General features: G+C 42.4%; 1 protein-coding gene and 1 non-coding gene across 4 annotated transcripts in view; both read left to right on the top strand.

Annotated features, from left to right (window-relative positions):
- LOC106590590 (catenin delta-2) overlaps nucleotides 1–27929 on the top strand; it is a 595078-nt gene that overhangs the window by 452122 nt on the left and 115027 nt on the right. For all 3 annotated transcript variants that reach the window (XM_045710618.1, XM_045710617.1, XM_045710619.1), the window contains 4 exons: nucleotides 11493–11610; nucleotides 18261–18443; nucleotides 21763–21936; nucleotides 22541–22691. In XM_045710618.1, the coding sequence (XP_045566574.1) occupies nucleotides 11493–11610; nucleotides 18261–18443; nucleotides 21763–21936; nucleotides 22541–22691 (626 nt within the window). The remainder of the gene's footprint in view (nucleotides 1–11492; nucleotides 11611–18260; nucleotides 18444–21762; nucleotides 21937–22540; nucleotides 22692–27929) is intronic.
- On the top strand, nucleotides 10302–10377 carry trnaa-ugc (transfer RNA alanine (anticodon UGC)). The gene has a single exon. It is a non-coding gene; the product is annotated as a tRNA-Ala (tRNA).

Genomic DNA, 27929 nt, shown 5'->3' with positions numbered 1-27929 from the left:
TCAGGGTGGCTGACAGGGGGGATGCTGAGAGGGGGTGAGATCCCCTGGGCTCGGAGTTCTCCATTTGTCTGTTTTGCTGTGATGTTGACGCTATGGTCAGGGTCTGGTGTGGACTGTCCTGCTGTGGTGTCAAGACTTTTGTCGGGAGCTGAGGTGGGCTGTTCTGCTGGCTTCTCTGCGGGTTGTTCCCTGTCACATGCCATCCCCCTCAACCTCTCCTCCAGTAGTCTGATCCTCTCCTCTAGTGCTCTGTTCTTCTCCTGCTCTTTCTTTTTATATTGTTGAAGTTGTCTCACCACAGTCCAGAGTGCAGATATGTCTCTCTCCACCTCCAGCTATCCGGGTCTGGTTAAGGGGGTGTTGCTGTGTAGGACTGTTGTCTGGGTCTGTGCTGACTGTAGTGTAATCACCTGCTGGTCCAGCTCCACCTGCCTTACCTCCAGCTGGGTAAATGTATCCTTCATTTCAATGAGGGGGTGGTACTCTGTGCTGGGAGGTTGACTTTCCACTTTGGGTTGCTCATCTGTGGGGTTATATAATGAAGAGGTCTGGTCTGACCCGCTCGGGGTGGGTGTCTTTCTCAGGGGAGAGCTTCTCCTGCTGGGCTAATTCTTTGATTATGTAAAAGTCCATCTGAAACTGTTTGGGGTTGCCCTGTACCAATACTGTTCCAGACTTATAGAGATCTATATTAGCTGAGTCAGAGTCCTCATTGTCTAGTATCCTGAGTTTCCACCCCTCGTTAACTTCTTATGGATCAGTGGCGTCCCGCTAGCGTCCCACTTCGACAACTTCCGGTGAAATTGCAAAGCGCCAAATTCAAATTAAATCACTATAAATATTTAACTTTCATGAAATCACAAGTGCAACACATCAAAATAAAGCTTAACTTGTTGTTAATCCAGCCACCATGTCACATTTCAAAAAGGCTTTACAGCGAAAGCAAACCATGCGATTACCTGAGGACAGCGCTCAGCACACAAAACATTACAAACAGTTAGCAGCCAAGTAAATTAGTCACGAAAGTCAGAAATAGCAATAAAATGTATCACTTACCTTTGATGATCTTCGTATGGTTGCGCTCACAAGACTCCTGGTTACACAATAAATGTTCGTTTTGTTCGATGAAGTCCCTCTTTATATCCAAAAACCTCCATTTTGTTGGCGCATTTTGTTCAGTAATCCAATGGCTCAAATGCAGTCACAAGAGGCAGACAAATTCCAAATAGTATCCGTAAAGTTCGTAGAAACATGTTGAACGATGTTTATAATCAATCCTTATGTTGTTTTTAGCCGAAATAATCGATAATATTTCAACCAGACAATAGCGTCATCAATATAAAATAAAAACAACGAAAGGCACGCTCTCGGGATGGCGTACCAAACAGGTTGGGAATTTCCACTGGCCTTTCCACTGGCCAATGTCTAAAGACTGTTCACAGCTAGTGGAAGCCATAGGGAACGGAATCTGTCTTCTATCCCTTTAAATGCTGGATAGGCTTTCAATGGAAAAACACCCATTTCAAAATAATTGCACTTCCTGGATGGATTTTCCTCAGGTTTTTGCCTGCCATTTCAGTTTTGTTATACTCACAGACATTATTTTAACAGTTTCGGAAACTTTAGAGTGGTTTCTATCCAAATCTACTAATTATATGCATATCCTAGCTTCTGGGCCTGAGTAGCAGGCAGTTTACTTTGGGCATGCTTTTCATCCAAAATTCCAAATGCTGCCCCCAATCCCAAAAAAGTTAACACCCCCTCAGAGGGGTAGTGTGCTAATATAGCACTGTGCCATGCCAGGGGATTGTTTGTGGGATATGTTCCGGATAGCATCGGACAATAACATTGATGTATACGCTGATTCAGTGAGCGAGTTTATTAGCAAGTGCATCAGTGATGTGGTACCCACGGTGAATATTAAAACCTTCCCCAACCAGAAACCGTGGATTGATGGCAGCATTCGTGCAAAACCGAAAGCGCGAACCACTGCTTTTAACCATGGCAAGGCGACCCGGAAACATACAGTGGGGGAAAAAAGTATTTGATCCCCTGCTGATTTTGTACGTTTGCCCACTTACAAAGAAATGATCAGTCTATAATTTGAATGGTAGGTTTATATGAACAGTGAGAGACAGAATAACAACAACAAAAATCCAGAAAAACGCATGTCAAAAATGTTATAAAATGATTTCCATTTTAATGAGGGAAATAAGTATTTGACCCCTCTGCAAAACATAACTTAGTACTTGGTGGCAAAACCCTTGTTAGCAATCACAGAGGTCAGACATTTCTTGTAGTTTGCCACCAGGTTTGCACACATCTCAGGAGGGATTTTGTCCCACTCCTCTTTGCAGATCTTCTCCAAGTCATTAAGGTTTCGAGGCTGACGTTTGGCAACTCGAACCTTCAGTTCCCTCCACAGATTTTCTATGGGATTAAGGTCTGGAGACTGGCTAGGCCACTCCAGGACCTTAATGTGCTTCTTCTTGAGCTACTCCTTTGTTGCCTTGGCCGTGTGTTTTGGGTCATTGTCACGCTGGAATACCCATCCACGACCCATTTTCAATGCCCTGGCTGAGGGAAGGAGGTTCTCACCCAGGATTTGACAGTACATGGCCCCGTCAAATTATGCGGTGAAGTTGTCCTGTCCCCTTAGCAGAAAAATACCCCCAAAGCATAATGTTTCCACCTCCATGTTTGACGGTGGAGACGGTGTTCTTGGGGTCATAGGCAGCATTCCTCCTCCTCCAAACACAACGAGTTGAGTTGAGGCCAAAAAGCTCAATTTTGGTCTCATCTGACCACAACACTTTCACCCAGTTGTCCTCTGAATCATTCAGATTTTCATTGGCAAACTTCAGACGGGAATCTATATGTATTCTTGAGCAGGGGGACCTTGCGGGCGCTGCAGGATTTCAGTCCTTCACGGCGTAGTGTGTTACCAATTGTTTTCTTGGTGACAATGGTCCCAGCTCCCTTGAGATCATTGACAAGATCCTCCAGTGTAGTTATGGGCTGATTCCTCACCGTTCTCATGATCATTGCAACCCCACGAGGTGAGATCTTGCATGTAGCCCGAGGCCGAGGGATATTGACAGTTCTTTTGTGTTTCTTCCATTTGCGAATAATCGCACCAAATGTTGTCACCTTCTCACCAAGCTGCTTGGCGATGGTCTTGTAGCCCATTCCAGCCTTGTGTAGGTCTACAATCTTGTCCCTGACATCCTTGGAGAGCTCTTTGGTCTTGGCCATGGTGGAGAGTTTGGAATCTGATTGATTGATTGCTTCTGTGGACATGTGTCTTTTTTACAGGTAACAAGCTGCGGTTAGGAGCACTCCCTTTACGAGTGTGCTCCTAATCTCAACTCGTTACCTGTATTAAAGACACCTGGGAGCCAGAAATCTTTCTGATTGAGAGGGGTTCAAATACTTATTTCCCTCATTAAAATGCAAATCAATTTATAACATTTTTGACATGCGTTTTTCTAGATATTTTTGTTGTTATTCTGTCTCTCACTGTTCAAATAAACCTACCATTAAAATTATAGACTGATCCTTTCTTTATCAGTGGGCAAACCTACAAAATCAGCAGGGGATCAAATACTTTTTTGCCCCACTGTAACCGAATACAAACAGTGTAGCTATTCCCTCCGCAAGGCAATCAAACAAGCTAAGCGTCAGTATAGAGACAAAGTAGAGTTCAATTCAACGGCTCAGACATGAGACATATGTGGCAGGGTCTATAGTCAATCACGGATTACAAAAAGAAAACCAGCCCCGTCGCGGACACCGATGTCTTGCTCCCAGACCAACTAAACAACTTATTTTCTCGCTTTGAGAACAATACAGTGCCACTGACACGGCCCGCTATCAAAACCTGTGGGCTTTCCTGCACCGCAGCCAACGTGAATAAAACATTTAAACGCGTTAACCCTCACAAGGCTGCCGGCCCAGACAGCATCCCTAGCCATGTCCTCAGAGCATGTGCACACCAGCTTGCTGGTGTGTTTATGGACATATTCAATCAATCCCTATTCCAGTCTGCTGTTCCCAAATGCTTCAAGATGGCCACCATTGTTCCTGTTCCCAAGAAAGCTAAGGTAACTGAGCTAAACGACTATTGCCCCATAGCACTCACTTCCGTCATCATGAAGTGCTTTGAGAGACTAGTCAAGGATCATATCACCTCCACCCTACCTGAAACCCTAGACCCACTCCAATTTGCTTACCGCCCCAATAGGTCCACTGACGACGCAATTGCAATCACACTGCACACTGCCCTAACCCATCTGGACAAGAGGAATACCTATGTAAGAATGCTGTTAATCGATTACAGCTCAGCATTCAACACCATAGTACCCTCCAAACTCTTTCTGACGGGCCGCCCCCAGGTGGTGAGGGTACGAAAAAACATCTTCACCTAGCTGATCCTCAACACTGGGGCCCCACAAGGGTGTGTTCTCAGTCCTCTCCTGTACTTCCTGTTCACCCATGACTGCGTGGCATTGCACGCCTCCAACTCAATCATCAAGTTTGCAGACGACGCTACAGTGGTAGGCTTGATTACCAACAATGACGAGACGGCCTACAGGGAGGAGGTGAGGGCCCTTGGAGTGTGGTGTCAGGAAAATAACCTCACTCAACGTCAACAAAACAAAGAGGATGATCGTGGACTTCAGGAAACAGCAGAAGCAGCACCCCCTTACCCACATTGACGGGACAGTAGTGGAGAAGGTGGAAAGTTTTAATTTCCTCGGCGTACACATCATAAACAAACTGAAATGGTCCACCGACACAGACAGCGTGGTGAAGAAGGCGCAACAGCGCCTCTTCAACCTCAGGAGGCTGAAGAAATTTGGCTTGTCTCCAAAAACACTCACAAACCTTTACAGATGCACAATCGAGAGCATCCTGTCGGGCTGTATCACCGCCTGGTACGGCAACTGCTCCGCCCACAACTGCAAGGCTCTCCAGAGGGTTGTGAGGTCTGCACTACGCATCACCGGGGGCAAACTACCTGTCCTCCAGGACATCTACACCACCCGATGTCACAGGAAGGCCAAAAAGATCATCAAGGACATCAACCACCCATGTCACTGCCTGTTCACCCTGCTATCATCCAGAAGGCGAGGTCAGTACAGGTGTATCAAAGCTGGGACCAAGAGACTGAAAAACAGCTTCTATCTCAAGGCCATCAGACTGTTAAACAGCCATCACTAACATTGAGGGGGCTGCTGCCAACATACTGACTCATCTCTAGCCACTTTAATAATTTATAATTGGAAGTAATAAATGTATCACTAGTCACTTAAACAATGCCACTTTATATAATGTTTACATTACTCATCTCATATGTATATGCTGTACTCTATCCCATCTACTGCATCTTGCCTATGCCGTTCGGCCATCGCTCATCCATATATTTATATGTAAATATTCTTAATCATTCCTATACACCTGGTAGTTGTTGTGAAATTGTTAGATTACTTGTTAGATATTACTACATGGTCGGAACTAGAAGCACAAGCATTTCGCTACACTCGCATTAACGTCTGCTAGCCATGTGTATGTGACCAATAACATTTGATTTGATTTGATTTGGAAGATGAGTTTGCTGATGTTCCCATTTTTATAATAGTCATCAAAAAGTGTCTCTTGATTTTGCATAAGGAGCTTCATTTTGTGATCTTTTCTTGCCTTGTCATTCTTTACATACACAGGGTACTGTATTTGAATTACCTCTGAACATTGGTAGGCAGCTTCTAAGGCCTCTCCATTTGGTTGGAGTAGACTGTTCGACTCTCCTGCCATTGTTGGGCTAAAGGGCTTTGACACCTCTCACTTGACAAATCAGTGCTAATTGAAGTTGTATCAAGCTTGGCAGCCATAATTTAGCATTCAATTCCTTACAAAGTAATGTAATGCATTTTTCTTCTTGGCTTTTGGAAATAAAATTTCGCTTCGTACAAAACATTACTCAATCAGTTCCAGGTTGGATGGTGTTTTCAGGTTTCTGTTGTTTTCCAGAGCATTTGCTGTATAGCGTTGGAATAATAATCTTTGGTAGTTGTAAGCCTTCCAGGTGATTCCGTAATTCCGTCCAAAACCAGGTTGTAGGTTTTGAGTTTTGATTTGGAGGGACGGTTATGTTGTAGAGGGTAGCATCCTGTATATGTTCCTGACAAAAAAATCCAAGTTTATCTTACTCTAAATCTATATTTTTTTAAGAACATGCTAAAAAATGCAGGAGCTCATCTGATCATGACCTCTCTCTCTCTTTCTCTCTCCCCCCTCTCTCGCTCTCTCCCCTCTCTCTCTCTCTCCTCTCTCCCCTTTCTCTATTTTTCTCTCTATCTCCCCCCTTTCTCTCTCTCTCCTCTTTCCCTTTTCTCTATTTCTCTCTCTCTCCCCCTTTCTCTCTCTCTCTCTCCTCTCTCCCCTTTCTCTATCCTCCCTCTCTCTCTCAATTGATAGCGGTGTAATATAGACAGACAGTGTGTGCCTGTGGATCAGACTGACAGTATTATCAATCAATCAATCAATCAATCAATCAATCAATCAATCAATCACATGTATTAATAGAGCCCTTTTTAACATCAGCAGGTGTCACAAAGTGCTTGTACAGAAATCGAGATCCTCTATTGTCTCTCTACCATAGTGATAGTGTCATATATCAGCGTGGGACGTTGGCTGAATATGTCACGTCAGAGACCGTTTCTAGCTTATTATACATTCCACACCACCATGTTCCTCAACATTGTTTCTCAACCTTTCATTAAACCAGGAATCAGCAAGCTTTGGCCAATGTTCCTAGGGGGATCGCTCACGTTCTAATTAGCACTTGAGACGTGACTAAATCAGTGTGAACTCTGAACTATGACAGCTCTGCAGCCATGTTAATTAAAGTTTAGACAATGGTCTACGTGTCTTACTCCTGGTGGATCTCATGATAGGTCTATTGACAACCAACCCACAGCAGAAGGAGAGAGGGTGAGACCAGGGCTGTGTCCTCTCCGCTGTATTAAAAGTGTGCGTGCGTGCGTGCGTGCGTGCGTGCGTGCGTGCGTGGGTGGGTGGGTGGGTGGGTGCGTGCGTGCGTGCGTGCGTGGGTGCGTGGGTGGGTGTGTGCGTGCGTGCGTGTATCCTTACAGCTTCATTAAAACTAGATGTCTTCCCACGCACACACCAAGCTGGCTATGAATGGAAACACACTGTTTATAACCCATCTCTACTCAAAAACAAGACTGTTGCATAGCAATGATAGAGTATTTGAATAATCAAATGTGAGTGTTTGAATATGAATACGGTTTGAGGTTGATCAGGTTGATGAATCAGCATATTTAAACATTTACATGTACTGTACATTTGAGTCATTTAGCAGACGCTGTCATCCAGAGTGACTTACAGTTAGTGAGTGCATAAATTTTCATTCGTAAATGATCAAAACAAGGTGTCAGACTTATTTCAGATTAATCCCAGTAATGTACTTGAGGTGAATTGATATTGATTTCAGAGTTTAAATCAGGCAGAACTAATGTGTTGGTTGACAGCGAGACCAGAGTCTATGGGTCTGTATTCTACTGTATAATATGCAGGGTTGGCATGGTTACTTTCTAAATGTAATCCGTTACAGTTACTAGTTACCTGTCCAAAATTGTAATCAGTAACGTAACTTCTGGATTATCCAACTCAGTAACATAATCTGATTACATTCAGTTACTTTTAGATTACTTTCGTCCTTAAGCGGCATTAGAAGAAGAGAAAAATGTATGTTACAAATTGAACAACATCTATTGCAGGATAAATCAATGTTAAAGTTTACATAGCTGGCCATATATGGATGTTACATTTTACGTTATGGGTTGGTTATGTAGGCCTCTTCTAACCCCATCGCTTTCTACTACATATAATAATACGATTCAATTATATCCTTACATCTATCAGAATTCCAGTCATTCCAATAAATGTTATACCCCTTGATCTTCAAGAATAGGACTTGGAAATATGGAAGTATAGATTAGCCAAATTGTTTTACCTGAGCATAACCCCAAAACGAAGGACTTATTATCCAGCCTACTTTGTTGTTTAAGATTTTGTTGTCATGGAGGACTGATTGGGCTCATTGATTCAAGGTGAAAATAAATGCTGCGCTCATGGAATGGCATGCTTTGAGCACTACTGAAAAAAAAAAGCCCCACTTGTATTCCATAGGCTGGGATCCGCACTATGCAGCTTTTGCAAGAGAGCATTTTTCACTGGCTGTCGACTGGTTTCAAAAACAATGATTGATAGGCAGCTTAAACTTCTTGAACTCAACCATTTTTTGGGTGTAAATACACATTTAGATTTGTGAACAGCCATCCACAACAACAACAATCTGCAAGGTGCAAATAGCTAAATGAGAGAGCAGCAGTGTGATTCACATCAATGCTCTATGTAGATATTAGTAATAAGTGATATCCGTATCGCCGTAGACTACACCATTGCTGTCATCCTTACCTCCAAGTGTTTATTAAAGTTGGATAATCTTTGGATGCCGACAGCAGTCGCATCATTGGAAGACATATCTTGGACTGTAGCCAATAAAAGCCTATTCCTGCTCTTTTCCCGCAATCCATCAAACACATTTAGTGTGTCATTATAGTGCTCTCTGACTTGTGGTCAGACTCACTCAGGTGGAACAAACTTAAACTTGGGCCTTTTTTAAATGCTGATTTGAATGTCATTGAGAAAACAGTGTCAAAGATTTTTTGTTCACAAACATCCTTTCTGAATTTAAACGTAATCCTCGAAGTAATCATCTAGTTTCTCAAAAGTATCTGTAATCTGAATACAATATTTTAGCTGGTAACGTAACGGATTACAGTTACCGTTTTTTGTAATCCCTTACATGTAACGTATTACATGTAATCCGTTACTCCCAACCCTGATAATATATATGTTTGATATTCAGAGAGCAGAGGACATGACTTGAGCTTTAGTGTTAACACAAAGCCCAGAGCTGACTTTCTGTCTGCTAATAACTGAGACACATGATTGGCTTCAGTACACTCTGGTAGGATGATGGATTCTGCTCTCACTTGATTTTCCTGACTGATAAATGGCTTAATTCATTCATACACTACATGACCAAAGGTATGCGGACACCTGCTCGTCAAACATCTTATTCCAAAATCATGGGTATTAATATAGACTTAGTCCCCTCTTTATTGCTATAACAGTCTCTACTCTTCTGGGAAGGCTTTCCACTAGATATTGGAACATTGCTGCGGGGACTTCAATTCAGCAACAAGAGCATTAGTGAGGTTGGGCACTGATGTTGGGTGATTAGGCTTGGTTCGCAGTCGGCGTTCCAATTCATCCCAAAGGTGTTCGATGGGGTTGAGGTCAGGGCTCTGTGCAGGCCAGTGAAGTTCTTCCCCACCGATCTCAACAAACCAGTTCTGTATGGACATTGCTTTGTGCATGGTGGCATTGTCATGCCCCCATGCAGGAAAGAGCCTTCTACAAACTGTTGCCACAAAGTTGGAAGCACAGAATCGTCAAGAATGTAATTTTATGCTGTAGCATTAAGATTTCCCTTCACTGGAACTAAGGGGCCTAGCCCAAACCATGAAAAACAGCCCTAGACCATTATTCCTCATCCACCAAACTTTACAGTTGGCACTATGCATTCAAGCAGGAAGCGTTCTAATGGCATCCACCAACCCAGATTCGTCCGTCGGAATGCCAGATGGTAAAGCGTGATTCATCACTCCAGAGAACGCATTTCCACAGGTCCAGAGTCCAATGGCGGTGAGCTTTACACCACTCCAGCCAATGCTCGGCATTGCGCATGGTGATCTTAGTCTTGTGTGTGGCTGCTCGGCCATGGAATCCCATTTCATGAAGCTTCTGACGAACAGTTCTTGTGCTGATGTTGCTTCCAGAGGCAGTTTGGAACTTGGTAGTGAGTGTTGCAACCAAGGACAGACGATTTTTACGCGCTTCAGCACTCAGCGGTCCCGTTCTGTGAGCCTGTGTGGCCTACCACTTCGCGGCTGAGCTGCTGTTGCTCCTAGACGTTTCCACTTCACAATAACATCACTTACAATTGACTGGGGCATCTCTAGCAGGGCAGAAAGTTGACGAACTGACTTGTTGGAATGGTGGCATCCTATGACGCGGCTTTTGTGGCGCGATGGGTAACGATGCTTCGTGGGGTGTCAGTTGTTGATGTGTGCAGAGGGTCCCTGGTTCAAGCCCAGGTTGGGGCAAGGAGAGGGACGGAAGCAATACTGTTTACATATATTTTTTTTGGTCCCGTGTGGCTCAGTTGGTAGAGCGTGGTGTTTGCAACGCCAGGGTTGTGGGTTCGATTCCCACGGGGGACCAGTACGGAGAAAAAATGTATGAGATGTATGCATTCACTACTGTAAGTCGCTCTGGATAAGAGCGTCTGCTAAATGACTAAAATGTAAAAAATTTAAAATATGACAGTGCCACATTGAAAGTCACTGAGCTCTTCAGTAAGGCCATTCTACTGCCGATGTGTGTCTGTGGAGATTTCATAGCTGTGTGCTCGATGTTATACACCTGTCAGTAACGGCTGTGGCAGAAATAGACAAATCCACAAATGTTGGTATTTTATTAGGATCCCCATTAGCGGTGTCCACAAGCTTTTGTATATAAGGTGTACATACAGGACCATCTTCCCTGTCCTGCCTACCCCTGTCCCCTCTTCTCGCCCCAAACCTCAGCCACTACTCACCCTTCTACCTTGTCTCGTAACCCTTGTTATGAAGTAGCCTGTGGAAGTAGCAAGCTTACAAATGAAGGAAAATTGCTTGGTGCATACTGTAACACACAGAAGTTAAATACATAGCATTCATAAGTAGAGGTTTTGTAAAATCAAAACATTCATAAATAGGGAGTCAAAACAGTGGCTGCCAGCGATGTTGAATATTTAATAAACCAATATACCCAAAATCATAAAGAAAATGAGCAGGATGGAATATTAATACCCAGAATTATCAATACAGCTTCAATGACATGTTGCTAATGCCTTTATGAATATTCCACTTTGAAGAGAGAGAGTGAGAGAGAGAGAGATGTGTTACTCTGGCAAATATATACATTTCTGCCTCAGTCATCTGGGAATTGTATTGAATGAAATGTTACAATTGATTAGGCTCTGAACGCGCTGTAAACAGAGCCAGGTAATATATGTATTGTGTATTATTATCCAATGGGAGATTGCATGGTGCGTGGTTCAGATGGCTTCAGCCCCATGGGTACCTGGCTTAGACAGATACTGACACACTCATACACACATACATGCAGGTTTGCATGCACATAATGTGGCACGCAGATACACACATTATCAATAACACACCGACTTTTATTCTGGTTCGATTCTTCGTATAACATCATTCCCAATGTTATAGAGAGTCACGTTGGTCTCAGACCCCACACACTGTCTGACCTGTCCCCATCCTTCTGTGTTTCAGGAACGTGAGTTCTGCAGGAGAGGAGGCCAGGAGGAGGATGAGAGAGTGTGACGGACTGACAGACGCTCTCCTCTACGTCATACAGACCGCTTTGGGCAGCAACGACATTGACAGCAAGGTGTGTGTGTGTGTGTGTGTGTGTGTGTGTGTGTGTGTGTGTGTGTGTGTGTGTGTGTGTGTGTGTGTGTGTGTGTGTGTGTGTGTGTGTGTGTCCATCAGTTCAATAGTAGATAAACAGCTTTGTGCATGGCTATGTTCTCAAGGTTGCTGCAGCGCAGTCCCTCTAAATGGCATTTCTTAATCATTGTCTAACATCCCACCCAACTCTGCTGTCTGCCCAATCATAGGAGAGCTCTGGTGTCTCCCCAGTAATGATGATTGATTGGCAAGCACTGGGGCCAATGACCATTGTCATTGACTGGTCCCAAGTTATTAGCAGACACAGACAGGGTGACACTTTTCATTCTTTTTGTGGACTTTCTGTCCTTCTGGTCTCTCTTTCTTTCTTCCCCTATTCTGTTTTTCTATTTCATACCCACTTTCTTTCTCTACCTTTATCCTGTCACTGTTCAAAAAGGGAAATGAAAGGGAATTACATCTGTTGTTTACCTCTGGAGTTGTTTACCTGTTGTTTACCTCTGGAGTTGTTTACCTGTTGTTTACCTCTGGAGATGTTTACCTGTTGTTTACCTGTGGACTTGTTTACATGTTGTTTACCTCTGGAGTTGTTTACCTGTTGTTTACCTCTGGAGTTGTTTACCTCTGGAGTTGTTTACCTCTGGAGTTGTTTACCTGTTGTTTAACTCTGGAGTTGTTTACTTGTGTAGTTGTTTACCTGTTGTTTACCTGTTGTTTAGCTCTGGCGTTGTTTACCTGTTGTTTACCTCTGGGATTGTTTACCTGTTGTTTACCTTTGGAGTTGTTTACCTGTTTTTTACCTCTGGAGTTGTGTACCTGTTGTTTACCTCTGGAGATGTTTACCTGTGGAGTTGTTTACCTCTGGAGTTGTTTACCTGTTGTTTACCTCTGGAGTTATTTACCTGTGGAGTTGTTTACCTGTTGTTTACCTCTGGAGTTGTTTACCTGTGGAGTTGTTTACCTGTTGTTTACCTGTGGACTTGTTTACATTTTGTATACCTCTGGAGTTGTTTACCTGTTGTTTAGCTCTGGAGTTGTTTACCTGTTGTTTACCTCTGGAGTTGTGTACCTGTTGTTTACCTCTGGAGTTGTTTACTTATGTAGTTGTTTACCTGTTGTTTACCTATGAAGTTGTTTACCTGTGGAGTTGTTTACCTGTTGTTTACCTATGGAGTTGTTTACCTGTTGTTTACCTCTGGAGTTGTTTACCTCTGGAGTTGTTGACAAGTTGTTTATCTCTGGAGTTGTTGACAAGGTGTTTACCTCTGGAGTTGTTTACATGTTGTTTAGCTCTGGAGTTGTTTACCTGTTGTTTACCTCTGGAGTTGTTTACTTGTGTAGTTGTTTACCTGTTGTTTACCTGTTGTTTAGCTCTGGCGTTGTTTACCTGTTGTTTACCTCTGGAGTTGTTTACCTGTTGTTTACCTCTGGAGATGTTTACCTGTTGTTTACCTGTGGACTTGTTTACATGTTGTTTACCTCTGGAGTTGTTTACCTGTTGTTTACCTCTGGAGTTGTTTACCTCTGGAGTTGTTTACCTCTGGAGTTGTTTACCTGTTGTTTACCTCTGGAGTTGTTTACTTGTGTAGTTGTTTACCTGTTGTTTACCTGTTGTTTAGCTCTGCGTTGTTTACCTGTTGTTTACCTCTGGGATTGTTTACCTGTTGTTTACCTTTGGAGTTGTTTACCTGTTTTTTACCTCTGGAGTTGTGTACCTGTTGTTTACCTCTGGAGATGTTTACCTGTGGAGTTGTTTACCTCTGGAGTTGTTTACCTGTTGTTTACCTCTGGAGTTATTTAGCCGTGGAGTTGTTTACCTGTTGTTTACCTCTGGAGTTGTTTACCTGTGGAGTTGTTTACCTGTTGTTTACCTGTGGACTTGTTTACATTTTGTATACCTCTGGAGTTGTTTAGCTGTTGTTTAGCTCTGGAGTTGTTTACCTGTTGTTTACCTCTGGAGTTGTGTACCTGTTGTTTACCTCTGTAGTTGTTTACTTATGTAGTTGTTTACCTGTTGTTTACCTATGAAGTTGTTTACCTGTGGAGTTGTTTACCTGTTGTTTACCTATGGAGTTGTTTACCTGTTGTTTACCTCTGGAGTTGTTTACCTCTGGAGTTGTTGACAAGTTGTTTATCTCTGGAGTTGTTGACAAGGTGTTTACCTCTGGAGTTGTTTACCTGTTGTTTAGCTCTGGAGTTGTTTACCTGTTGTTTACCTCTGGAGTTGTTTACTTGTGTAGTTGTTTACCTGTTGTTTACCTGTTGTTTAGCTCTGGCGTTGTTTACCTGTTGTTTACCTCTGGAGTTGTTTACCTGTTGTTTACCTCTGGAGATGTTTACCTGTTGTTTACCTGTGGACTTGTTTACATGTTGTTTACCTCTGGAGTTGTTTACCTGTTGTTTACCTCTGGAGTTGTTTACCTCTGGAGTTGTTTACCTCTGGAGTTGTTTACCTGTTGTTTACCTCTGGAGTTGTTTACTTGTGTAGTTGTTTACCTGTTGTTTACCTGTTGTTTAGCTCTGGCGTTGTTTACCTGTTGTTTACCTCTGGGATTGTTTACCTGTTGTTTACCTTTGGAGTTGTTTACCTGTTTTTTACCTCTGGAGTTGTGTACCTGTTGTTTACCTCTGGAGATGTTTACCTGTGGAGTTGTTTACCTCTGGAGTTGTTTACCTGTTGTTTACCTCTGGAGTTATTTACCTGTGGAGTTGTTTACCTGTTGTTTACCTCTGGAGTTGTTTACCTGTGGAGTTGTTTACCTGTTGTTTACCTGTGGACTTGTTTACATTTTGTATACCTCTGGAGTTGTTTACCTGTTGTTTAGCTCTGGAGTTGTTTACCTGTTGTTTACCTCTGGAGTTGTGTACCTGTTGTTTACCTCTGGAGTTGTTTACTTATGTAGTTGTTTACCTGTTGTTTACCTATGAAGTTGTTTACCTGTGGAGTTGTTTACCTGTTGTTTACCTATGGAGTTGTTTACCTGTTGTTTACCTCTGGAGTTGTTGACAAGTTGTTTATCTCTGGAGTTGTTGACAAGGTGTTTACCTCTGGAGTTGTTTACCTGTTGTTTAGCTCTGGAGTTGTTTACCTGTTGTTTACCTCTGGAGTTGTTTACTTGTGTAGTTGTTTACCTGTTGTTTACCTGTTGTTTAGCTCTGGCGTTGTTTACCTGTTGTTTACCTCTGGGGTTGTTTACCTGTTGTTTACCTTTGGAGTTGTTTACCTGTTTTTTACCTCTGGAGTTGTGTACCTGTTGTTTACCTCTGGAGATGTTTACCTGTGGAGTTGTTTACCTCTGGAGTTGTTTACCTGTTGTTTACCTCTGGAGTTATTTACCTGTGGAGTTGTTTACCTGTTGTTTACCTCTGGAGTTGTTTACCTGTGGAGTTGTTTACCTGTTGTTTACCTGTGGACTTGTTTACATTTTGTATACCTCTGGAGTTGTTTACCTGTTGTTTAGCTCTGGAGTTGTTTACCTGTTGTTTACCTCTGGAGTTGTGTACCTGTTGTTTACCTCTGGAGTTGTTTACTTATGTAGTTGTTTACCTGTTGTTTACCTATGAAGTTGTTTACCTGTGGAGTTGTTTACCTGTTGTTTACCTATGGAGTTGTTTACCTGTTGTTTACCTCTGGAGTTGTTTACCTCTGGAGTTGTTGACAAGTTGTTTATCTCTGGAGTTGTTGACAAGGTGTTTACCTCTGGAGTTGTTTACCTGTTGTTTAGCTCTGGAGTTGTTTACCTGTTGTTTACCTCTGGAGTTGTTTACTTGTGTAGTTGTTTACCTGTTGTTTACCTGTTGTTTAGCTCTGGCGTTGTTTACCTGTTGTTTACCTCTGGAGTTGTTTACCTGTTGTTTACCTCTGGAGATGTTTACCTGTTGTTTACCTGTGGACTTGTTTACATGTTGTTTACCTCTGGAGTTGTTTACCTGTTGTTTACCTCTGGAGTTGTTTACCTCTGGAGTTGTTTACCTCTGGAGTTGTTTACCTGTTGTTTACCTCTGGAGTTGTTTACTTGTGTAGTTGTTTACCTGTTGTTTACCTGTTGTTTAGCTCTGCGTTGTTTACCTGTTGTTTACCTCTGGGATTGTTTACCTGTTGTTTACCTTTGGAGTTGTTTACCTGTTTTTTACCTCTGGAGTTGTGTACCTGTTGTTTACCTCTGGAGATGTTTACCTGTGGAGTTGTTTACCTCTGGAGTTGTTTACCTGTTGTTTACCTCTGGAGTTATTTAGCCGTGGAGTTGTTTACCTGTTGTTTACCTCTGGAGTTGTTTACCTGTGGAGTTGTTTACCTGTTGTTTACCTGTGGACTTGTTTACATTTTGTATACCTCTGGAGTTGTTTAGCTGTTGTTTAGCTCTGGAGTTGTTTACCTGTTGTTTACCTCTGGAGTTGTGTACCTGTTGTTTACCTCTGGAGTTGTTTACTTATGTAGTTGTTTACCTGTTGTTTACCTATGAAGTTGTTTACCTGTGGAGTTGTTTACCTGTTGTTTACCTATGGAGTTGTTTACCTGTTGTTTACCTCTGGAGTTGTTTACCTCTGGAGTTGTTGACAAGTTGTTTATCTCTGGAGTTGTTGACAAGGTGTTTACCTCTGGAGTTGTTTACCTGTTGTTTAGCTCTGGAGTTGTTTACCTGTTGTTTACCTCTGGAGTTGTTTACTTGTGTAGTTGTTTACCTGTTGTTTACCTGTTGTTTAGCTCTGGCGTTGTTTACCTGTTGTTTACCTCTGGAGTTGTTTACCTGTTGTTTACCTCTGGAGATGTTTACCTGTTGTTTACCTGTGGACTTGTTTACATGTTGTTTACCTCTGGAGTTGTTTACCTGTTGTTTACCTCTGGAGTTGTTTACCTCTGGAGTTGTTTACCTCTGGAGTTGTTTACCTGTTGTTTACCTCTGGAGTTGTTTACTTGTGTAGTTGTTTACCTGTTGTTTACCTGTTGTTTAGCTCTGGCGTTGTTTACCTGTTGTTTACCTCTGGGATTGTTTACCTGTTGTTTACCTTTGGAGTTGTTTACCTGTTTTTTACCTCTGGAGTTGTGTACCTGTTGTTTACCTCTGGAGATGTTTACCTGTGGAGTTGTTTACCTCTGGAGTTGTTTACCTGTTGTTTACCTCTGGAGTTATTTACCTGTGGAGTTGTTTACCTGTTGTTTACCTCTGGAGTTGTTTACCTGTGGAGTTGTTTACCTGTTGTTTACCTGTGGACTTGTTTACATTTTGTATACCTCTGGAGTTGTTTACCTGTTGTTTAGCTCTGGAGTTGTTTACCTGTTGTTTACCTCTGGAGTTGTGTACCTGTTGTTTACCTCTGGAGTTGTTTACTTATGTAGTTGTTTACCTGTTGTTTACCTATGAAGTTGTTTACCTGTGGAGTTGTTTACCTGTTGTTTACCTATGGAGTTGTTTACCTGTTGTTTACCTCTGGAGTTGTTGACAAGTTGTTTATCTCTGGAGTTGTTGACAAGGTGTTTACCTCTGGAGTTGTTTACCTGTTGTTTAGCTCTGGAGTTGTTTACCTGTTGTTTACCTCTGGAGTTGTTTACTTGTGTAGTTGTTTACCTGTTGTTTACCTGTTGTTTAGCTCTGGCGTTGTTTACCTGTTGTTTACCTCTGGGGTTGTTTACCTGTTGTTTACCTTTGGAGTTGTTTACCTGTTTTTTACCTCTGGAGTTGTGTACCTGTTGTTTACCTCTGGAGATGTTTACCTGTGGAGTTGTTTACCTCTGGAGTTGTTTACCTGTTGTTTACCTCTGGAGTTATTTACCTGTGGAGTTGTTTACCTGTTGTTTACCTCTGGAGTTGTTTACCTGTGGAGTTGTTTACCTCTGGAGTTGTTTACCTGTTGTTTACCTCTGGAGTTATTTACCTGTAGAGTTGTTTACCTGTGATGTTTTCAGAGGAAAGTAACTCTCTTCTTCACTCCTCTAACAGTTCTAACAGATCAGGCCCAAGGTCTGTTCATATTGGATCAAGTTGAAGCGACTTGGTGTTTGTATTGCGTCTGTAATGTCGTTGAAAGCATATAGTCAGTCAGAGTATTATGTTCAATTACATTCATTATAGTTGTTTGTGTAAATTATCAGTCTGAGAGACTCTTTTATAAAACAGACAGAGTCGTCTGAGATGATTAATGATTTTTCTTCGTTATTTCCAAGTGGTTTACTTTCCATATTCCTCCCATACGCCACGTTTATGAGTGATACTTCACAGATGCACAAACACAAACACACACACACACACACACACACACACACACACACACACACACACACACACACACACCCCTCTGCTGTTTCGGATGTGTCCTCTTCTGACACCATGTTAAATGGAGCGTGATACGATGCCACGGGCTCAGTCATTATTCCTCATTTGAAAGAATTTCTTTAATATCATTTAAAAGTTAGAGTACATCACGATTCATGGATGGAATTGGGCACTCCTCCTTTTAAATGCCCCTTCACACACACATTTTGGCAGGGTAGGAAGTTAGCTTTTGTGGGAAGTTAGCTTTTGTGGGAAGTTATATTTGTGTGGGAAGTTAGCTCTTGTGGGAAGTTAAATTTGTGTGGGAAGTTAGCTCCTTTGTAGGATAAATGTTGTAACTCCTCTGCCTCTCCTGTAGACCATAGAGAACTGTGTGTGTATCCTGCGTAACCTGTCCTACCGACTGGCAGCGGAGACGTCTCAGGGCCAACAGCTGGGTTCAGAGGAGCTAGACGGTCTCCTGTGTGACGCCAACGGACGTGACGGAGAGACCTCAGGCTGCTGGGGCAAGAAGAAGAAGAAGAAGAAGGGACAGGACCAGGTGGGGAAGTTATACAGAGAGAGAGAGAGAGAGAGAGAGAGAGAGAGAGATGCATCAGGTTGGACGTTATACACACACAGAGAGAGAGAGAGATGCATCAGGTGGGACGTTATACACACACACAGAGAGAGAGAGAGATGCATCAGGTGGGACGTTATACACACAGAGAGAGAGAGAGAGAGAGAGAGAGAGAGAAAGAGAGAGAGAGAGATGCATCAGGTTGGACGTTATACACACACACAGAGAGAGAGGGAGAGAGATGCATCAGGTGGGACGTTATACACACAGAGAGAGAGAGATGCATCAGGTGGGACGTTATATACACAGAGAGAGAGAGAGAGAGAGAGAGAGAGAGAGAGAGAGAGACTCTATCACGCAGTGCAGACACACATATGTGCTTAATAAACGTGTTCATATATTGATATTAGAGCAAAGTGCGATCTCTCCCAATCTGTAACCATGACCAATGACCTTACACCTTATTGACTTGTAAATTAAATTGGAATACATAAAAAATACATATTTCTTAAGTGGAGAATAACCAACCATGTTACACAACACAGACAGTGCAGCCAGACAGACAGACAGGCAGACAGTGCAGACATACAGTGCTGACAGGCAGACAGTGCAGAAAGACAGTGCAGACAGACAGTGCAGACACACAGATGAAATATGGTGCAAGCTTCCTCCAAGCCATATCACTTGTTCACTGTAGGAATGTTCTGAAGGGAATCAAAACAAAAGATTCAAACAGAGAACATTAAAAGATCATAAACTATTTTAGTATGTGTAAACTGGGAGATGAGCGTTTGTGTCTCTCTTTTTCTGTTTGCTAAAACCTTTATTTTTTCTCTTTTTATGTGTGTGTGTGGGGGGGGGGGGGGGGGGGGATCAGCGTTAATATTGCAGATCAATTGTGGCTTCCATCAATGTAATTGTCTGCATAATTTCCAATCCTCCACATTTTTTTTGTAAATATGCAGTACCAGTCAAACGTTTGGAGACGCCTACTCATTCAAGGATTTTTCTTTATTTGTACTATTTTCTACATTGTAGAATAATAGTGAAGACATCAAAACTATGAAATAACACATATGGAATCATGTAGTAAGCAAAACAAGTTTTTAACAAATCGAAGTAGCCATCCTTTGCCTTGATGACAGCTTTGCACACTCTTGGCATTCTCTCAACCAGCTTCACCTGGAATGCTTTTTCAACAGTCTTGAATGAGTTCCCAAATATGCTGAGCACTTGTTTTTCCTTCACTCTGCAGTCCAACTCATCCCAAACCATCTCAATTGGGTTGAGGTCGGGTGATTGTGGAGGCCAGGTCATCTGATGCAGCACTCCATCACTCTCCTTCTTGGTCAATTAGCCCTTACACTGCCTGGAGGTGTGTTGGTTCATTGTCCTGTTGAAAAACAAATGATAGTCCCACAAAGCGCAAACCAGATGGGATGGCATATCGCTGCAGAATGATAGCCATGCTGATTAAGTGTGCCTTGGATTCTAAAGAAACCACAGACAGTGTCACCAGCAAAGCACCTCCACACCATCACACCTCCTCCTCCATGCTTCACAGTGGGAAGTAAACATGCGGAGATAATCCGTTCACCTACTCTGCATGTTTCTTGGCCCAAGCAAGTCACTTCTTCTTATTGGTGTCCTTTAGTAGTGGTTTCTTTGCAGCAATTTGACCATGAAGGCCTGATTCACACAGTCTCCCCTGAACAGTTGATGTTGAGATGTGTCTGTTACTTGAACTCTGTGAAGCATTTACTTGGGATGCAATTTCTGAGGCTGGTAACTCTAATGAACTTATCCTCTGCAGCAGAGGTAACTCTGGGTCTTCCTTTCCTGTGGCGGTCTTCATGAAAGCCAGTTTCATCATAGCTCTTGATGGTTTTTGCAACTGCTATTGAAGAAACTGGACTGTCGTTTCTCTTTGCTTATTTGAGCTGCTCTTGCCATAATATGGACTTGGTCATTTGCCAAATAGGGATATCATCTGTATACCAACCCCACCTTGTCACAACACAACTGATTGGCTCAAACGCATTAAGAAGGAAAGAAATTCCACAAATGAACTTTTAACAAGGCTCACCTGTTAATTGAAATGCAATCCAGATGACTACTTCATGGTGCTGGTTGAGAGAAAACCAAGAGTGTGCAAAGCTGTCATCAAGGCAAAGGATGGCTACTTTGAAGAATCTAAAATCTAAAATATATTTTGATTTGTTTAACACTGTTTTTGGTTACTACATGATTCCTTAATATGTGTTATTTCATAATTTTGATGTCTTCACTATTATTCTACAATGTATAAAATAGTAAAGTAAACAAAAACCCTTGAATGAGTAGGTGTGTCCAAACTTTTGACTGGGACTGTATATACAATTATATATACTGTATATATATATTTTTTAATATATTTTCCTTTATAATTATCTCCTAACCCTACCACCCCTCCCCTTGCTGGAGTAAACTAATAAACATTAACACTTGGGCTTCTACTTCCAGCTTATACATACTATATACATTTTACAGACACAGTATATTTTACAATAGTTATCTTCTTTTTTTTTGTCCCATCCTTCAGCTCCACTCAACCCCTCACATCTATCTCTGAACACCATCCAGTTTTGATTTCTATTTGCTATATGTTTTTCAAACCTTTCTTTCCTCCAACACACTCCAGTCACTACTGCTGCTTAACAATTCACTCAGATGCCTTCCCACAGACCAATCGTATGCTCTGTTCCTCACAAGAAATTAAGGCTTTGTCCAAACAGCTCAACTCTCATTCACTCTACAGTAGTTGCAAACAGTGAAAAACACAAAATGTCTCCAAAAAGTTTTCACTATGTTCAGAACTGATAGGGCGTATTCTCTTTACTGCTTCAGTTGTATTTATGTTTTGAAGATCTTCTATCATAAAACCTCTAGGGGGATGAGAATCTATAGAACATGCATCCTGCCTGTAGAGCCTCCAGTTGTGAAGATGTAGGGAACTATGGCAGAATTCCGCTGAAAACATAAAGGGCACCTCTTTGATTGTTTGATCAAAGAGAAAAGTTTTCTATCTATAGCATATAGAGTCAGAGCTGTTGCTAGGAGGGTGTGCTGCCTACAGAAGTGGGAAACATATACATTGCTTATGAAGGCCACTGAGATAGCTGTGGAGAAAGAATACTTTACGGGATGTACATCATGGCATGATTCTTGACCTCGCTCTCTCCTTCCCTATCTTTATCTCCCTTTTTCTATCATCATCCTTCCTTTTTCCTTACCCCCACAACCTCTCTCCCCTCTCCTCCAGTGGGACGGTGTAGGTCCTCTCCCAGACTCAGCTGACCCTCCTAAAGGAGTCCAGATGTTATGGCATCCGTCCATAGTGAAGCCCTACCTCACCCTGCTGTCAGAGTGCTCTAACCCTGATACACTGGAGGGAGCGGCTGGAGCACTGCAGAATCTGGCTGCAGGCACCTGGAAGGTATGGTGGTACATTAGTCTGTCTCCTGTTCTCTTTGCAGGGGTGAGTCAGTCTAAGGCTTCCCTCTCCTGTCTGTCAGTCTTAAATGCACCCCCCCCATCTCTCCAGTGGTGCATCATTCTAACTCTTCCCCCTCCCTCTCCAGTGGTGCATCATTCTAACACTTCCCCCTCCCTCTCCAGTGGTGCATCATTCTAACTCTTCCCCCTCCCTCTCCAGTGGTGCATCATTCTAACTCTTCCCCCTCTCTCTCCAGTGGTGCATCAGTATAACTCTTCCCCCTCTCTCCAGTGGTGTATCATTCTAACTCTTCCCCCTCTCTCTCCAGTGGTCCGTCAGTCTAACTCTTCCCCCTCTCATCTCTCTCCAGTGGTCCATCAGTCTAACTTTTCCCCCTCTCTCTCCAGTGGTGCATCATTCTAACTCTTCCCCCTCCCTCTCCAGTGGTGCATCATTCTAACTCTTCCCCCTCTCTCTCCAGTGGTGCATCATTCTAACTCTTCCCCCTCTCTCTCCAGTGGTGCATCAGTCTAACTCTTCCCCCTCTCTCGTCTCTCTCCAGGGGTCCGTCAGTCTAACTCTTCCCCCTCTCATCTCTCTCCAGTGGTCAGTGTATATCCGGGCAGCGGTGCGTAAGGAGAAGGGTCTTCCTATCCTGGTGGAGTTGTTGAGGATAGACAATGACCGTGTGGTGTGTGCCGTGGCCACCGCGCTCAGGAATATGGCCCTCGACGTCAGAAACAAAGAACTGATAGGTAAGACACACACACACACACACACACACACACACACACACACACACACACACACACACACACACACACACACACACACTTCACAGTGCAGCAGCTCTGGCCACCTGTGGGTTGTCAGTGTAGCTGAGTGACTGCAGTAGAGGATTCTTCAGTGGTGGCTGTAAATGAAACACATCAAAGGAGTCAGATGGACTTTGAAACACAGACTGATGGTGAATGTGAAACACACTGCTAATAGCAGTCTGCTAGTCCCATTGTACAGGCCTCACAAGTCAACCTCAGCACTGAGAGACGGAGCTCAGCCTCTCGTTAACACTGCCTTGGTGTGTTTGGTATTTTCTGTGTGTGTGTGTGTGTGTGTGTGTGTGTGTGTGTGTGTGTGTGTGTGTGTGTGTGTGTGTGTGTGTGTGTGTGTGTGTGTGTGTGTGTGTGTGTGTGTGTGTGTGTGTGTGTGTGTGTGTGTGTGTGTGTGTGTGTGTGTGCGTGCGTGCGTGCGTGCGTGTGTGTGTGTGCGTGCATACGTGCTCTTTCAGTGACAGCCCATTGATCTCTCTCTAAACATCTGGGCTTCCCGGTGTGCTATCTGGTGTCCATGGTAACCCCCCCATTGTCTCAGGTGGTTGTCTTCCAGAGCCCCTGGGAATTCTCAACCAAGGCTGGTGATTGGCAAGGAACACCCATTGTTACTTAGCTAGAAATTCCATTCTGATTGTTGCTATGCTTGGTATTCTGTTGGTGACTGTGGTTGTCTTCTTTGGAACCTACGGGTCAATAGTGAACTCTTTGGCACAGTGCAGATACGGTCAATGGAGGCATTTTCCAGAACCACAGATCTAGGATCAGTACTCTACAACCAATTCTAACCATAATCATTAGGGGGATGAATACAATCTGATCAGTTACAATCTCTACCTACTCTTTGCAGTATGTGTTAAATGTGATGGTAGAAGCAATAACCCAGCTTGTAGTTTTAACAGAAAGACACAGTGTTTTGGTCTGTGCACTGCGAGAGACACCAGCCTGAATAATGTAATCAATTGCAATTTCACAAGAAAATCTATTTCAATTTGTTGAGTGGTTTTGTTTGAATACACTTCAGCACCGCTGTATAACACTGTTAACCTACGGCTCATATTGGCCTTGCAGAGTAGTTCCATTGAACCAGAGAGAGGGGGAGTGGGGGCAAGAGAGAAAGAGATAGAAAGGGGGGAGAGAGTGGGAGTGGGGGCAAGAGAGAAAGAGAGGGGGGAGAGAGTGGGAGTGGGGGCAAGAGAGAAAGAGAGGGGGAGGGAGCGTGAGAGTTAGACCCAACCAAATCATGAGAAAACAAAAAGAGAATTACTTGACACATTGAAAGAATTTACAAAAAAAAAAACAGAGCAAACTAATATGCTACTTGTCCCAAGTGTACACAGTGGCAGAATACCTGACCACTGTGACTGACCCAAACTAAAGGAAACTTTGACTATGTACAGACTCAGTGAGCATAGCCTTGCTATTGAGAAAGGCCGCCGTAGGCAGACCTGGCTCTCAAGAGAAGACAGGCTATGTGCACACTGACCACAAGATGAGGTGGAAACTGAGCTGCACTTCCTAACCTCCGGACAAATGTATGACCATATTAGAGATGCATATTTCCCTCAGATTACACAGATCCACAAAGAATTCGAAAACAAGTCCAATTTTGATAAACTCCCATGTTTACTGGGTGAAATATCACAGTGTGCCATCACAGCAGCAATATTTGTGACTTGTTGCCACAAGAAAAGGTCAACCGGTGAAGAACAAACACCATTGTAAATACAACCCATATTTATACTTATTGATTTTCCCTTTTGTACTTTAACTATTTGTACATCATTATAACACTGTATATAGACATAATATGACAATTTAAATGTCTTTATTCTTTTGGAACTTTTGTGAGTGTAATGTTTACTGTACATTCTCTATTGTTTTTTCACTTATGTTTATCTGTTTCACTTGCTTTAGCAATGTAAACATATGTTTCCCATGCCAATAAAGCCCCTTAAATTGGAGAGAGAGAGAGAGAGAGAGAGAGAGAGAGAGAGAGAGAGAGAGAGAGAGAGAGAGAGAGAGAGAGAGAGAGAGAGAGAGAGAGAGAGAGAGAGAGAGAGAGAGAGAGAGAGAGAGAGAGAATATGTGAGAACAGCAGGGGATAAAGCATAGATGTTTAAATCTGACATGAGGTTCATTAATATTGTTATAGTTAAACACAAACAAAGTCTACAGTATAAATACCATGTTCTATAATGAAGGGGAAAAAAGCAACATGCAACCATTTCAAAGATTTTACTGAATACAGTTCATATGGAAATCAGTCAATTAAAATAAATTAATTAGGCCCTATTTTATGGATTTCACATGACTGGGAATACAGATCCTGTTGGTCACAGATACCTTTAAAAAGGTAGGGGTGTGGATCAGAAAACCAGTCAGTATCTGGTGTGACCACCATTTGCCTCATGCAGCACAGCACATCTCCTTCGCAAGTTGATCAGGCTGTTGATTGTGGACTGTGGAATGTTGTCCCACTCCTCTTCAATGGCTGTGCAAAGTTTCTGGGTATTGGCAGGAACTGGAACACGCTGTTGTACACGTCGGTCTAGAGCATCCCAAATATGCTCAATGGGTGACATGTCTCGTGAGAATGCAGGCCATGGAAGAACCCGGACATTTTCAGCAGATCCTTGCAACATGGGGACGTGCATTATCATGCTGAAACGAGGTGATGGTGGCGGATGAACGGCACAACAATGGGCCTCAGAATCTTGTCAAAGTATCTATGTTCTTTCAAATTGCCATCAATAAAATGCAATTGTGTTTGTTGTCTGTAGCTTATGCCTACCCATACCATAACCCCACCGCCACTATGTGACACTCTGTTCACAATGTTGACATTGTGAGCTCGCACACCCGACGCCATACACGCTAGGCTGTCTGTGATCTGCCCAGTACAGTTAAAACCGGGATTCATCCGTGAAGAGCACACTTCTCCAGTGTTTGTGCAGAACTTCTTCAGTTGTGCAAACCCACTGTTTCATCAGCTGTCCGGTTGGATGGTCTCAGACGATCCCGCAGGTAACGAAGCCGGGAAGGAGAGGTCCTGGACTGGAGTGGGATATGAGCATGTATGAACAAGTAATACACGTGTAGCACAGAGAATACCTATGTACTGTATAGAATACCTATGTACTGTATAGAATACCTATGTATTGTGTAGAATACCTATGTACTATATAGAATATCTATGTACTGTATAGAATACCTATGTATGGTATAGAATACCTATGTACGGTATAGAATACCTATGTACTGTATAGAATACCTATGTACTGTATAGAATACCTATGTATTGTGTACAATACCTATGTACTATACAGAATATCTATGTACTGTATAGAATACCTGTGTACTGTATAGAATACTATCGTACTGCATAGAATATCTATGTACTGTATAGAAAACGTGTACTGTATAGAACATCTATGTAGTGTATAGAATACCTATGTACTGTATAGAATACCTATGCATTGTGTAGACTACCTATGTACTGTATAGAACACCTATGTATAGAATACCTATGTATTGTATAGAATACCTATGTATTGTGTAGAATACCTATGTACTGTATAGTATATCTAATTATTGTAAAGAATACCTATGTACTGTATATAGTACCTATGCATTGTATAGAATACCTATGTACTGTATGGAAGACCAATGTATTCTATAGAATACCTATGCACTGTGTAGAATACCTATGTACTGTGTAGAATACCTATGTACTGTATAGAATACCTATGTATTGTATAGAATACCTATGTATTGTATAGAACACCTATGTACTGTATAGATTACCTATGCACTGTATAGAATACCTATGTATGGTATAGAATATCTGTGTACTGTATATAATACCTATGTACTGAATAGAATACCTATGTATTGTATAGAATACCTATGTACTGTATAGAATAACTATGTATAGAATACCTATGTACTGTATAGAATACCTATGTACTGTATAGAATAACTATGTACTGTATAGAATACCTATGTACTGTATAGAATACCTATGTACTGAATAGAATACCTATGTATTGTATAGAATACCTATGTACTGTATAGAATATATATGTACTGTATAGAATACCAATGTACTGTATAGAATACCTATGTACTGTATAGAAGCCATTCTAACCATCTATCAAGCTGAATGTGTCTAAGACAGTTTTTGGTTCTCCTCGTCATTGTCAAGCACCATTGTGTTTATTCTACCTAGGAGCGTTACCTGCAGAATATCTCCTTTTCCCCACTAACTTCTGAGTTGTGGTTAAGTCTTTGGTGTTATCCGCACTAATTGGGTGTGTCATTGGGAATTGCAGTGTTGTGGTGTTGTTGTTGTGGTTAAGCATTGATAGAGCAGTAGCGATTTTTAGATTAACACTGTTTGGTCCAGACAAATACATTTTTATTCTCACAGCCATGGGAGTACTGTCCTCTCTTATCATTGTCAGGAAGGATGTTGAAGAGAGGAAAGTAAGAGAGGATAAGAAGAGAGAGAGAAAAAGAGGGAAGGAAGGAGAGGGGCACAGAGAGAAAGAGAGAGAAGGAGAGAAAAACACAGAGAAGGAGAGAGCAGGAGAGAGAAAGAGAGCAGGAGAGAGAAAGAGAGAATGAGAAAGAGAGAGAATGAGAGAGAAACACAGAGAAGGAGAGGAGAGAGAGAAGGAGAGAGAAAAAGAGAATGAGAGAGAAAGAGAGAGAATGAGAGAGAAACGTAGAGAAGGAGAGAGAAACAGAGAGAAGGCGAGAGGAGAGAGAAAGAGAGAGAAAGAGAGAGAAAGAGAGAGAAGGAGAGAGAAACAGAGAGAGAAGGCGAGAGAGAGAGAGAGAGAGAGAGAAAGAGAGAGAAGGAGAGAGAAACAGAGAGAGAAGGCGAGAGGAGAGCGAAAGAGAGAGAAAGAGAGAGAAAGAGAGAGAAGGAGAGAGGTGATACAGCTGAAACAGTGTTTATTCAGTCCTATGTCATATGTTCATTGTCACACAACATTATTCAACTTATCTGTCATGTTTTAACGTCTTCCTGTCCTATTCACCTGACTGGTTGTGTGGTGAATGAATCACGTTTTGGCGTTACAATAACTGTCAGCAACGTCGCTTGCTTCAATTGACTTATAGTGGGTAATTTGACGCGTGAGATGGGCATGTGTA

Source organism: Salmo salar, chromosome ssa29, assembly GCF_905237065.1.
Source record: "Salmo salar chromosome ssa29, Ssal_v3.1, whole genome shotgun sequence".
NCBI lineage: Eukaryota > Metazoa > Chordata > Actinopteri > Salmoniformes > Salmonidae > Salmo > Salmo salar.
This window is presented reverse-complemented; position numbering and strand designations above follow the sequence as displayed.